Source organism: Ixodes scapularis, unplaced genomic scaffold, assembly GCF_016920785.2.
Source record: "Ixodes scapularis isolate PalLabHiFi unplaced genomic scaffold, ASM1692078v2 PGA_scaffold9__187_contigs__length_104089568, whole genome shotgun sequence".
NCBI classification, from domain to species: domain Eukaryota; kingdom Metazoa; phylum Arthropoda; class Arachnida; order Ixodida; family Ixodidae; genus Ixodes; species Ixodes scapularis.
Window position 1 is genome coordinate 26515602 of NW_024609884.1, and position 13558 is coordinate 26529159.

A 13558-nucleotide genomic window follows, 5' to 3' on the forward strand; every position below is an offset into this window, starting at 1 on the left:
TCTACGTATTTAGCCGCTCAGAGCGCTAAATGCAACGACAGGTGCCACGTCTCTAAAACACCATAAAAGGTCCCAGGCTGAAGAAATGTTGACAGCAAAACAAGAATCAAGCGACACCTTTCTTCTACTCACGTTCACAGGGAGATATTGGCCAAGAAAACAACAATCAAGGCACCAGAACATATTTTTCCCAGAAAGAAACGAGACCATGACAACAAACATCCGCAGTCGCGATATAGAGTTTATTAGTAATAAATAATAGGAATATAGACATATACAATTTCAAGTTCATCATCTCGATGGTCGTATGTACAATGCGGGAAGAGTGGAAGCACTTGCCAACTCAAAAACAAAACAAACGCGTTCCTCGGAACCACAACAAGCAAAAACAAATTCTGGGACAAGTGGCCAGATGTCACCGACGGAAAAGGGCTTAGTAGAATTTCCCATTCTTTTTTCTTTTTTTTTAATTTCAGCTTTCGTCGTTTTTATCGAAACCAGAGAAAGTGCAGTTTCACTCGTGCTGCCACAGTCACACACGCAGACGCACCATAAAGCCACGCATGCGCACAACGACTGTGCTGACGTTGTCCCCGGATCACCAACGATGAGGATTAAAAAAAACAAAAAAAACACAAAATATCAAGAAATAAAAAAATAAAAAAAAACAAAAAAAAACAACAGCTCTCGTTCACTCTACCGGGATCGATTGATAAATGAGTTGCCGCCTTCAAACCGCGCTGGTGTCAGATCACATCGCACGAGCTCCGACTGTACAGAGTGCACCGAGCTACGGCTATTGTACCTCAGAATTAAGACAAACGCCAACGTCTCGACAAATTCGTCATTACGAAGGTTAAGACTGGCTAAAACAAACGGCAGATAGGCCTTCCCATCCGTACCCGCCGGCTACATGGATCGCTACCAGTTCTACGGAATGACAGCGACCACGGAGGCGACGCAAGGGCCACGTACAATAGGAAAAAAAAAGATACAGAAGACAGAGAATGAGCCGAGAAATTGAGGACTGATAGAGAAATTAAAGCGTGGGCCCGAAGCCAGAGCATTCCCTCTGCATCGTAATATTCAACTCCACTCGATTTTGCGGTACACGTTCGGTCGACACACCTCCGGTTTAACCTATTTACCGATAGAATATGGAAGAAAAACACGAACTACTTTCTCAGAAGCCTGTCTTTCGGTCAATGGACTCTCCCTGAGCTTATCGATTGGTTTCCAGATAGTCTTCGGAATATTTCTTTGGAATCTCGATAGGCCACTGACCTGATGTACCGTTACGTTTGCATTAGGCGCTTTTGCTCCTTGGAAGGGTAATGATCGTTCCTCCAATGAATTCGGACCGAACGTGAAATCTGGCGAGCTCGTTGCATCCTGACAGTGGCATGCGCCCAGCGCGGCCTGGCGGGCGAAGAGCGTCGACGGGTCGACGTCGTATCGACTCTAGCGTGCAGTAGCTGTACCTCTAGAGTTCGGTGGAGGCTATTCACAAGAATCACGCGAGTTGAAGGGTTGACAGATAGTTAGAGAGACAGGGCACTGGTAGAGTGTGACGCCTGGCATCTCGAGGGAAGCGGTCCTGGGACGAGAGGCAAACATGTCTGATTGCAAAGAGACAAGTGTGCGGGTCGGTTTATATACCTAAAAACAGCTTACAACGAAGCGCGATGCGTTCTTTTTTTTTTTCGCTCTTTTTTTTTTGTTTTCTTTTTTTTTTTTTTTCTTTTTTACACAAGACCTCGGCGCAATTTGTGCACCAGCCGTGCCAGACAGAGTATGACCCGCTACAAAGCCGTCGTCATCACCACCGTAAAGAAACATCGGCAAGGGTCAGGCCCCACTCTAAAAAATTCGGCATTGCACGTGTAGCGTCTGAACACAACCGCGGTACAACCTAAGTCGAATGAATGACTTTACAACGGTTCCTTAACCTACGGCCACCGCAATGCAAAACACCGGCTTGTATTGAAGGTCCAAGAGCGCCCCTCGCTCCGGATCCCGTCCTTTCTGGGAAGGCTGTCGAGCTGCTTTGCGAGACGCACGCGAGCGAGCCCTCGAGTTGGCGAGAGCGCCATCTCTGCGTGATATGCAACATCATTTCGGCGCCGCTAAATAGCCGACTCCGCGCCACTCGCACGAACCCCCTGATCTCCAAGCGCTTCGAGCGGTCGCCTTCCCCGTCCTCACGAGCCGCCACAGCGAACAGCACCGAAGAGCAGAACCCCGACGGCAGGCGCCCGCCCAGACATCATCCCCCCCCCCCCCCCCCCCTTTCCTGTAAGCAGCGCCAAGCCAGACAAGTGCTTCTATAAATTACGCCCGCCTCGCCAGAAACGTGGTCCTTGCCAGTTGTCACAAAGAAACTCGGGGAATCGCGGTTGCCCTAATGCACGCCAAGATCGCGCAGAATGCGGGTCCCCGGCGAGCCAACGGCAGAATTTCCTTATTATCCGCGTAAACGCATCTTGAGGCGCTGTTTCCGCTGCGTCGGGTAACTCGCGCTGCTTGAAAATCCACGCGCGGGGATACATAATAGAAAAGATGCCACGACTGCGCGCCCGTGGACGAGGTTCACCTACCGAACTGACAACCCAAGTGAAAATACATGGTCGCACCACGCCATTCCCGGAATCTTCCAGACGACGCGCGCTTTCACCGGTTATTGCGTCGTTTCAATCTTGCCGACTCGACCGCCACCGTGCCGAGCTGCAGTTTTCAAATTACAATCTCGGCCCGCGCGGACTCCTCCCCCCCCCCCCCCCCTTTTTTTTTTTCTTTTCTTTTCTGAGTGCGTGTGTGTGTTTCTGCGTGGCTTAAGGGTAAAGCGGATGGAGGTCCAAATGACGATTGTACTTTGGGGCGTGATTGCGTCTGTCCGGATGGTGGCTCCTCTTGTTGCTGCTGCCGCTACTGTTGTTCCTTCCTCTTTGGGTTTTCGGTTGCTGTCCCGAGAGTAATCGTCCGCGAGAATGCCCAAGTTCTTACTGCCTAGGAATGCTGGCTAAGTCTTTTCACGCGATTGTAGAGGCAAGAGTAAAAAAAAGGTAGAAAAAAAAAAGGCGGGGGGGGGGGGGGGGGGCAGACAAATATCGCCACGCATGCTGTTCGGTTTCTGCGGCAGTTCGTGCTGTCGCGTGCGGTGCTCGCCAACTGCGAAATGCCCCGTGACAATAGGAAAGAAACAAAAAATCGGAAACACGGTGTCGTTCCTTTGTTACTTAATTGACTTTCCGCTAGAGACTTCAAATGCATCCTTTCTATTAAGAAAAAAAAAAAAAACGTTCCACGCTCTCGATACACATCTTTGGTTGTTAAGACGTCATTGAAACAGTAACCAATGACAGAACCAGCGGGCCCTTTCGCGCCATCTATGAGCAACTAACTTCAACTACCCCCAGTGGAGAACTTGCGCAAAGTCGCACGTTGAATAAAAACTTGTGAGCATCGGTGTGCATAAGGATGAAAGCATCTCATTTCTCCTTTAAATAAGACGAATCAAAGTCGACTTTTACATGGCAATTACACTCAACTATGGTACATTATATGCACACAGGAGACCCCAAAACAGAAGAATGATTGGAATTATGTACACGTATAAAGGCATTTCGTCAACACGGTTCGTCGTGTGCTATGACACTCGATAGCTGTCACTATTGTGTGGTTCTTTTGAAGAACGCGAAAAGATAAAAAAAAAAAAAGTACATCACATGCTTTGATATGAGACATCCAAGTGCACCGCTCAAGGTATGTGGTCACCAAAAAAGGTCTACCGCTCTAATAAATTTGACAGCGCTCTCTCCTGTCACGTATTTTTTCAGACAGTCGCCAAGAAGCGTCGTTTCGCGAATGCACAAGGGGCTTCTTCTCCGAAACCTTTCGGCTTAAAGTGAAAGGTTGTTATTGCAAACATTTTGAGATTCCTCTGTGACTGGATATGTGATGAACGACAAGAGTGAGCTTGAAACGAAGAGGGAAAGAAGACAGACAGCCTAAAACACGGCAAGTTCATCATAAATTAAGGAATGTTGGTACAGTCGCGACACCTTAAGACTGGCCAATCGATGCCCTCCGGCGCCCCCTTGCCGCTGTAGAGGTGTGAACAATCCGTTTCGCTTGAGCATGTAAGTCGCGGCTGCCGTGACCGGCTTTGTTTAGCTCTCCTTTAAGTGAGTTAAGTAACGCTCGCCCTGCCGATTTAAGTGGCGGGACCGGGTGCGACAGGAGTGGACATCGGCTGGCCTGCTTACGCATTTCACTTCCAAGATCACTGTTCCTCGGTTCACGAACCGTCATCATCACAACAGGGTTCGAAGAACGGTCAAAACAAAAAGAATCACATTGAAAGATTGCCCCGCGGGTCAACTACTCAGCGGGCCGACCGTGAGTCCATGGGTCGGTGGTGTCCACACTGGAAGGCGAGTCCTTTACAAGCGGCACTCTGCCGTCACACATACTTACTCGACAACTGCTTGGCCAGTTCCGTATATTTGAGGAATTTCGAGTGCGGGCTCTCTTCTGCTGGAGCAGCCGGAGAGGTTGCGGGAGAGGCGGCCACGGCCGCGGAAGGGGCGCCCGCAGGGGAGCTGTGGCTGCTGCCGGGGTTGCCGGCCGCTGCTGGCGGAGACTCCTTGCAGTGCTCCCTGTGGGCGCCCTTCCAGGTGGGCGAGTCGCCCGGCGGCGCCGAACCGTCTTTGATGAAGTGCATCTTGGAGAGGTGGTGTCTGTAGGCACCCTTCGAGACGAAGTGGGTGTCACAGAAGGCGCACTTCATGAGCGAGTCCGACGTGGCCGCGTCGTTGCAGGCCCAGCTAAAGGCCAGGATCGAGCCTGGGCTAGCCGCCTGTGGCACGTTTGACCGCGACAAGTGGGCGTCCGTCTTGTCCAGCAACTTCTGCAGCTCCTTGAGCGGATGGTTCGAGACCGCGTCGCCTTCCCCGTTGTGATGGCTCCTCCTAGAGCGTGACGCCGCCGCCGCCGGCACCCCTGCTAATCGCGGGCTTGAGGTCTGCTTGGGCTTCGGGGACGATGGCGCCTTGACGTCGCTTCCAGGAGCGTCACAAGAGGATGATGATGACAGATCGTCCGTGTCCGGACCTCCGCGCTCAGAGGACCGTCTGGAGGGCCCGCCGTCCGCGATGACGAGGTCGTCAGCGCCCGGAGAACTGGCCCGAGTTGAAATGGACTCGGCGGGAGATCTGGGCTGGCTCAGGCGCTCTGGGTCAAGCACAGTAGGATCGCCGTCTTTGTCGTGCCTGGGCGAGGAGACGCCGCTGTGAGGCGACGCCGCGCTGTGGCTCGCGGGACCTTGGTGCTCTTCGGAGGGGCACGGCGATGCCAGGCCACCCGTGAGTCTGGGCGAGTGACCCGATGACTTGAGGGATGCGTAGCGGGGCGAACCAGCAGGGTGCCAGGGTGGGTAGACCTCCTCGTCAATGCCGAGCCGCTGCAGAATCCCAGCCGAGGTGGGCCCGCCGCGCTTGCCCTTGCTGTCGAAGCTCTTCTCGATAAGTCTCTCGATGGCGTTCAGAACAGACGTTGAGGAGGACGACGTCGAGTTCGGCGTTGTTTCTGACTCGGCGGAAGCGGCCCGGTCGGGCTCGGCTGACTGCGGTCGCGGCGACTCGAGAGGGGGAGGCGGCGGCGTATCGTCCTCGGCGCTCTTGCGCGACTCGTTCGAGGAGCAGGGTTCCGGCCGGACCTGTTGTTGCTGCAACGCGGTCTTGAGCAACTGCTGCGAGCGGCTGCAGCTCTTGATGTGCTGGACAAAGTCCTTGGCGTCCACCTTCTCGGCGCACTCTTCGCAGGCGATCTTGCCATCGGTCTCCGTCGCCCCAGAAGCCCCAAGCGGACTGGCCGCGGCCTGCGGTCCCGCACCAGCGGCAGCCGCACCCGGGGCTCCCGGGCCACCCCTGGTCGTCATCTCCATACGCTCGAGTTCGAGCAGCTTGCGGACAGGCAGCGACTTCTTCCGCCGCTCACGCGTCTGTCTTCGGCGGCCGCCGCCCTCGGTGATCGAGCGCAAGATGTGCTCCTTGTAGTGCGAGTTCTTGACCATGTGGTAGCTGAGTTCCTTGAGCGAGCCAAACGCCTGGTCACACACCTTGCACGTGAGTACCGCGTTCACCTGGGACTGGTTGGCCAGCTTGTCCTCCGGCGTCCGCCAGGAGATGATCTGTTCCTGGCTGATGATGTTGGTGTAATGCTGCGTGACCCTCATGTGCGTTGTCATGTCGGCAAGCGACTTGAACGACTGTCCGCACCACATGCACTTGAGGATCTGCCTCGTCTGCTCGGCGCCCTTGCCTAGCCAGACGTCTTGTCCGCGGACCAGCTTGCGGGGCAAGGGTACGCCGTCCTTCGTCGTCGCTCCGGATGCGCCCGGAGGCGTGGCTGTAAGCTTGGGCGGTGGTGGCGTTGTGTGGCCTGCTGATGAAGACGTGGCCGGCTGAGATGGAGGCACGGCCGCGTGCATACCGGCCATGCCGCACCGTGGAGACTGCTTCATATGTAACGTCATGTCGGCCAGCGACTGGAACGACTCCTTGCACCAGACGCAGGTGAACACGTCCTTTGTCTGCTCCCCACTGCGGCTGATCCACTGACTTTGCCAAGGGTTCTGCCGGTTCGAAGCCGGCCGGAACGAATCGCTCTTGGACTTCTCAGAGAAGCCGGACTTCATGACGGGTCCAACTGGAGTGCCCATATCTGACGCAACCGAACGCTCGCGCTTCACTTTACCGTTCCACGAGTGATGGTGCTGATGATGGGCGTGGGGTTCGGCCGCCATATTTCGCGCAGCCAGTGCAACCGGCGACGGCGCGTTCGGCAACCTAGGTCCCAACCATGGAGTCCCGCTGGCTGTCAAGCCGACAGGACCAGGTTCCAACCTGCTCAGTTTGGCGGGTTTGTGGTCACGCATGGGAGGCCGGGTTCTCCGCCGAGACACCGACAGGTCCAGGGGAGAGTCCGTAGCCCCGTTAGCTGCGGGAGGATCTGGGGCGCCCATCTCTTCATCTCCAGACTCGGCGACTTCGCTCCCGGAGCCTCCGGGCTTTTTGATGCTGAAATCTAGCGGAGCGTCGTCTTCGATGCCACCTTCATCAGCTTCGTTTTCTTCTTTTTTGACGACGACCATCGGCTCCAAGACTGGAATCTCGTCGCGAATGGGTTCCGCGACCATCTTTTGCGGCAGTTCATTGTCATCGGGGTCCTGCTTGAGGACAGCCGCGTCGTTCGCAGGATACTCATCTTGCATAGGGGAAGCCAAACCAGGTGGTTCTTCTGTAGGCGGCACTGAGGCGGCTTCGGTCTCCGTTGATGGTGACTGGGGTGCAGCAGCAGCCGTGGACGGTAACCGAGGTGGCGTCCCCGTCTGCTGCGTCGGCGGCGACGTACTTCGAGTGTCGCTCGTCACCGAGACGTCCTCCCGAGCATCGTCGGCCGCTGCGTCCGCCTCTCCTTTCCCTTCACCCTCTTCCCCTGCAAACGGAAGAAACAAAAAGAAACAGTGCATCAGAACCCTGAGCTAGAAGCACAGCGATCAGATTAATAATAATTTAACAGTGTTGGGCGAATAGACTTTGTTCAAATCTGGGTGCATCGGCCCTCCAGGAGGATGCACGTACGCCTTGTCGTAACGATGAGCACGTACTTTTCCGTTTTCGAACGGTCTCCGCAACTGTGTACTCTTTCAGAAAACAAACGTATCAAGTGGACCCACGCGTTATTCGGCCAATTTCAAAGACTAACGAGAATAGTGTATTTGATTCATAGTGGCGGAACCGACCGCGTACCGTGAACTGGCTGCCCACTATTGCATGTTGGACATGAGAAGTGCAGGAAAGCCAAGCCCCCCCCCACACACACACACACATTTTGTGGCTTCACGGAAAGAAAGAAGCGTTCATCCATGACGGCATCCTTCTCCCAAGATTTGCGCCCACAAAAATACAAAGCTACGCCTTGGGCATTGAGCGGAGCGCTGTTCTTTCTGAGGGCGGAGCCTTTCCAACAATCCTTACGTAGCACAGATTATAAACATACTCAATATTTCGGGTGTTTTCTATGCAGACACTCACGGCTTAACAAGCCCAGGGCTTCCCGCTACTTCTTTCATGATTGGTTCTCCGGCGTTCTGATCGGCTAACAACGCAATCTCATTGGCCGCGGACCGATCATAAGATTCTTAGGATTCGCCACGCCCTGTATTATTTAGGCCGTCAGTGAGTTTAGGTCTTCAACAGACCTAAAGTAATGGCAATTGTTAGAATCTTTATTCGCAAAACAGAAAAAAATCGTTTAGCACTTAAAAAAAAAAGGAGTGTAAAATTAATCGGGGCAGCCGTCTTTCAGAGATAAAGAAAGCTCTTCCATGCACTGTTGCGTACCTTACGTTAAAAAAAAAAAAAGAAAAGAAAAAAAAAGCAATTAGCGCTTGCCGTCATTGGCGTTTTCGCCGTGTTTCTTCGCGCTCCTAATAAAGTCATGAGTAGTTACTTTGTTCTTATAAGCAACCCAAATCGCCTATTCCGTTTCTAGTTGAACCAACAATTTTGTTAAAGTTTTGTCTAAATGACGTATCCGAAGAGCCCTTGTAGGGCGAATATTTCGTGGAACGTACCGTATAGTTATTATACACCCAACCAAATCAGGAAAAAAAAAAAAAAACATGCAGGAGTTAGTGGTGGTTCCCGAACCGCTCTTATTTTATCTTCCGATGGGAGAAAAAATAGCGATGTTACCTTCTCTTTCAAGTGGCTCACAGTTTACTTTTTATATCGGCTTCGCCGCGGTGGAAAGCACATCGCACACAGACCTGTCGGCTCCGTCACATGCTGCGCTCTTATTAGGACATGTGACTAAGCAACTCGTGTTGGTCCAGAACTAGAGAGCAGCGAGCACACGAAAGAAGCTGCTGTACAAGCTCAGGACCAGAACACTAAAACCATTTCGAGACAATATTGGCGACTTCAGCGAAATCGACGCCGCGTTGCGGCAACGCCGAGAAGCTCAGGAGAGGAGGTCGTTTCGGCCCTGTCGTCTGCTATCGCTGCTTGGTTCTCGCAGGCAGCATAAACAAATATAGTCTCCAGTAATTATTTTTATGCTTCCGCCGTGTCATTCCTACGCACTGATTAGAAGAAGGTTTCTACCGTCAAAAAATCGCTTTGCCTTTCATATGTAACACCGATTTTATACGCTGCAGTGCAAGCAGTTCATAATGGTCCGCGTGCTGAACGACGAAAACGACCTTCATTCGTTCGCAATTTTGCCTGACCAGCGCATCCCCCATAGTTCGCTGGAGTCGCGAATATCCGTCAGGCTTACCCAGCGAATTAAAGTGGGATTTATCCGATATGCCAATAGGAGCCCAATGGGAACTGATAGCGATGACAGCAGAACTTTAATTAGCGCGAAATTTAAAACACCAAATAAAACGACTTGTGTTTCAAATGGGGGCACGGGCCAGACAGATGAATCGGCGAATGGTTGCTTTCCGATAATTCTAAATGGCGCTGGTCGATGCTTAACATGTTTGCAAGGTCTCGCATTACGAACGCGAGTACAGAAATTCCAAGGCATTCGAATCCAAGTGTGTTGGTAGAGAGTGGGCAACAGCTCAAGAGGTCCGAAAAGGGGCTACTAAGATGCAGAGCGTAGCTGATGCCGCACTCGAACGATGCAACATATCCATTGCTTGGTTGGTGTAGCGCGTTCTAAACAAGCTTCGACGTGCTTGAGCACGCGCGGTCCTAATTACGTTCGGTACCTATCTGAGTACAGAGTACATATCTGAAAGGGCATCCACGATTCTGCTTCCCATTCACGTGTGTTCGTGTGACTGACCAGCCATTCCCCAAACCGTGAGCTGGCGCTCCAAACTTCTACTGCGTTTTCATCAACTTTAAATATCAGACGTGACGTCAAGCCTCACGAAGAGATGGACGCCGGCGCGGTAGTTACAGAATTATATTTCAACCAAACCGCCCGAAAAGAAAAAAAAAAAAAAAAAAAAGAGGTGTGATATTAGTCTTTTCTATCGTCTAATGAACTAGCATTGTAGCGACTCCGAATAAGCGATCAAAAAGAGAGCGTTTCAGCTTCCCCTTTCAACGCCCTCGTCTTCCGAGTGCCAACCACGTTTCACAATCGCCGCGGCAGTCAGCGCCCAGTGCGAAGAAAAGGACGGCCAAATGCCGCAGCGGCGCGCACAAGCTCGCCTCGGATATGCCAGCCTCCCCGATGCAACTGCCGCTTCAACGCGAAAGATCAACCGCACTGGATGCGTAGATGATAGATGACCGACGCGGCCGGAGCTTGTGAGAGCCAGGTGCTCGGAGCACGTGCGCCGCTATCGCGCTGTTTCTCGAGCCGGGGGCAGACGCCAACCCTCTCGCGGCAACGGCGCACCTCCAGAACGGTCGGCCGCTCTTGTGCCGCGCAGTAGACTGTAGAAGTGCACGCGCGACGCGGAGAGGGCGTAAACGCGTGGGATCCAGTCCTCAGGGCCGCCTCGGGAAGCAAACCGTTACACGGAATCAATTATTCGTAATCCGTCCCCCTTGCAAATAATTGATGTAATTTCACCGTTACATTTTCGCGGAAGTAATTTGCTATGGGCCTTAATTAGAGGATACTTGAAACAAATTACTTTATTTACTTGTTACTTAGAATTTAAAAAAAAAAGCATGTACGGAAATAAAGCAATATGATCAGTCAATTTAACAACATATGCGCTCCCCCGTACCTCAAAAACGTTATAAAACATAGAGGGTGTTAGATTTTTCTTCGAACATATTTATATTGAAAAAAGTCGTGAAAGACACACTAATGCGGTCTCTGCAGGCAAGTTATCCGGTCAGGGGGACACAATATAGGTGGCTAAGCGTCGCGATAAGTCGGCTAATTCCCTATAATATGTTAAATAACTTTCTAATTATTGAAAATAAACGTGGGGTTCTAACTAGAAACTTCCAAAGCGACAGCGAATGCAACTAATTCATTCAATTTTAGAACGACTTGAAGCACGTGGAAGCGCTGCGGTGCGCTAAAGTTGCCACTCGGTCAACTGGCACAAGGCTATCGGTGACAAGACGTGCATGATGGTCTTGTCATCCGCGTTCCCGCACGGCTACCCTTGTGCCTGTTGCACGAGTGGTAACTTTAGCCCACGACTGCCGCTTCCCACACGCCCCAAATCTTTCGAGTTGACTTATTTTGTGGTTTTCGATGACGCTCGGCAACTTTCTAATCTGAAGCATACGGTTCTTTTTACTAATTCCAAAGTTATTAAACACATTTTAGGGGGAAGGGGTGGGGGGGGGGCATTAGCACATCAACATCAAAAGTTTTGCCAGCGGGTGCTTTTCGGAGTTTTTCAGATTTATCTAAAAACACGAAACCCTAGTGATAAGGTAACTTACGCTTCGCTTCAGAGCCGTGGCGCTTACCATACATTTGCAAAACACTGCACTGCGCGTTTTTTTTTTTTTTTTGACGATGTTTTGTTTGAAAAAGTGCGTTTACTTTCGGCTGACTCATGCGTACGAGAGTATGGCTCTAGAAGGAGCGTTGATATGCGCGAGCGCGCACTCAGTGTTGCCTTAAATGTGCACCCTCTCGAGCCCGCGGCTTTTGTCGGTACAGCACACAACTATTGACGACGTGGGCGAGGAAAAGCGTCGCTGCGGTCCGGTTTCCACGCCTTGCCGAAAAATCAAAAAGCGTTCCTCACTGGAGCTAGTACTTAGGGGTGGACGAGGAGCGGCTCGAATGGCCCCGAGTGATTCGCAGCCTTCACAGTGCTGGAGCAACCGACGACATGCGCGTTCTCTCTGCAGTGCTGAAGCTGACGCTGCGCTGTTCGATTCAAACCGCACTGTGCCCAACCCTACCAGTAATGTCAGACACTCAACAATCACGGTGTTAAGACAGCGTGCTTTTTACACGCACCATGTCGTTCGCAAATGATAGGTAGCCAGATATGACGTCACGGCGAGGTAAATCCTGAGCGAGACGTCACAGAGGGGATCAGTAAGGGATGCGGTACCGAAACATCTCGGCACTAAATGGACCGATGTCTCACCAGCGAGTTTGGCAACACCACCGTTGTCGCAATGCATCGAGCGAACATGAGCCTTTCTGCAAGTGCGACAACCTCGCTCGAGTTCTGCGCAATACACTGCACGAGACCGCACAAATCGTCTCGAGTACTGACGCTTGCCTCCTGCGAACCGAAGTTGTGGCGCTTCACGCGTGCGCCGAACGCGCTTGGTGAGATCGGTATACATTGTGAGACGCGCAAGTTTTAAAGATGCGCCAGGAGCTCCGCCTGCAGCACGCGAGCTCGGTGCGTTCCGTCGCACTTTGGTCGGGCGTGCGGACGAGACTCCGCAGTCCTACCGAAGATACAAAGCTCGCGCTGGAGCTTCTTGCGCATTCTTAACTTCTATCTGATCAGCTTCAGTATACCCATGTGAAAACTGCAAGTCAACATAAGTCCGGCCGCAGTCGGCGCTATACGATCGATGGAGCTAATCACGCAGAGTATATGCGCCATGATCCCGCGTTTCTTTTTTTTTTTTTTTCCCAGCGTGATTAACTTAGCCGGTGACATAGCAAACACACAAAGACGACGAGTGCCTAGACGATGCACATGTTTGGCTCAGTCTGATTCGGCCCATTAGATCGGCTGCGGACGGACTTAATGGGAAACTGAAGCGGTTCTGTATTTGGGGGAAAACAGTTAAATCGTCTTCATTTTCGCCTTCCGGATTTCAAACATTATGTTTATTTATTTATTTATTTTTTTTCAATTGGGTGAGCGGAGGTTGCAGAAAATTGTTGTCAAAATACCACTCCAGCCCCTCCTTTTCCGGAGCGTGACGCCAGAAAAGGAGTTGTCGGAATCTCTGCTCTCGCGCATCTTCAGAGCTATGCACGCGCACTCTTGCTATCTTCCAAAGAGGTAAGAAAGACGCCACGACTGGTGCCAGTGCAGTGCGGGGGAATATACCCAGCAAGCTTGCAATTGCACGCGCTGCCCACACGAGCGACACGCGCTTGGCGGCCCAAAGATCATCTTAAGACGTCACGATTGGTCGGGTTTCTTCTCGTGTTTTCTGGCATTTAGTTGCATCTTCGGGAAAAACGAACGTCATATTCAGATTCACGTGATGAAACTCCGCTAAAATCAACATCCATCTAATTTTTTTTTTTTTAAGAACTGTTTTAGCTACCCTTTAAGGTGGAACAGAGTAGAGTATACCTATAATATCATAAATCATCAAATTAGAGTTAATTTATTTCTCTATAAATGTCTGGGCAAGATAAACGAAAGGTACAACGTCGCGAGGAATCTGTTAGTTTTCCATGAACGTAATTATGAACGGTAATCCTTTACGTTTAAGGCAGAAAAACCTGTAGTTGCGATCCATTATTATTTTTTTTATTTATTTTTTTTTTTTATGCAGCCGGCGTAACCTTTCGCATAGGCGAGGTTAAGAACCACGGTGTTTCGTTGACGCCTGTGCGTAAATGT

The 13558-nt window shown here is 51.5% G+C and overlaps 1 protein-coding gene across 1 annotated transcript in view; it reads right to left on the reverse strand.

Annotated features, from left to right (window-relative positions):
* Nucleotides 1–221: 221 nt before the first annotated feature.
* Nucleotides 222–13558, reverse strand: part of LOC120835951 (protein tiptop) — a 32668-nt gene continuing 19331 nt past the window's right edge. Inside the window, exon 2 of the mRNA XM_029993036.4 lies at nt 222–7497. Within this exon, the coding sequence (XP_029848896.1) occupies nt 4463–7497 (3035 nt within the window). The 3' untranslated portion in view covers nt 222–4462. The remainder of the gene's footprint in view (nt 7498–13558) is intronic.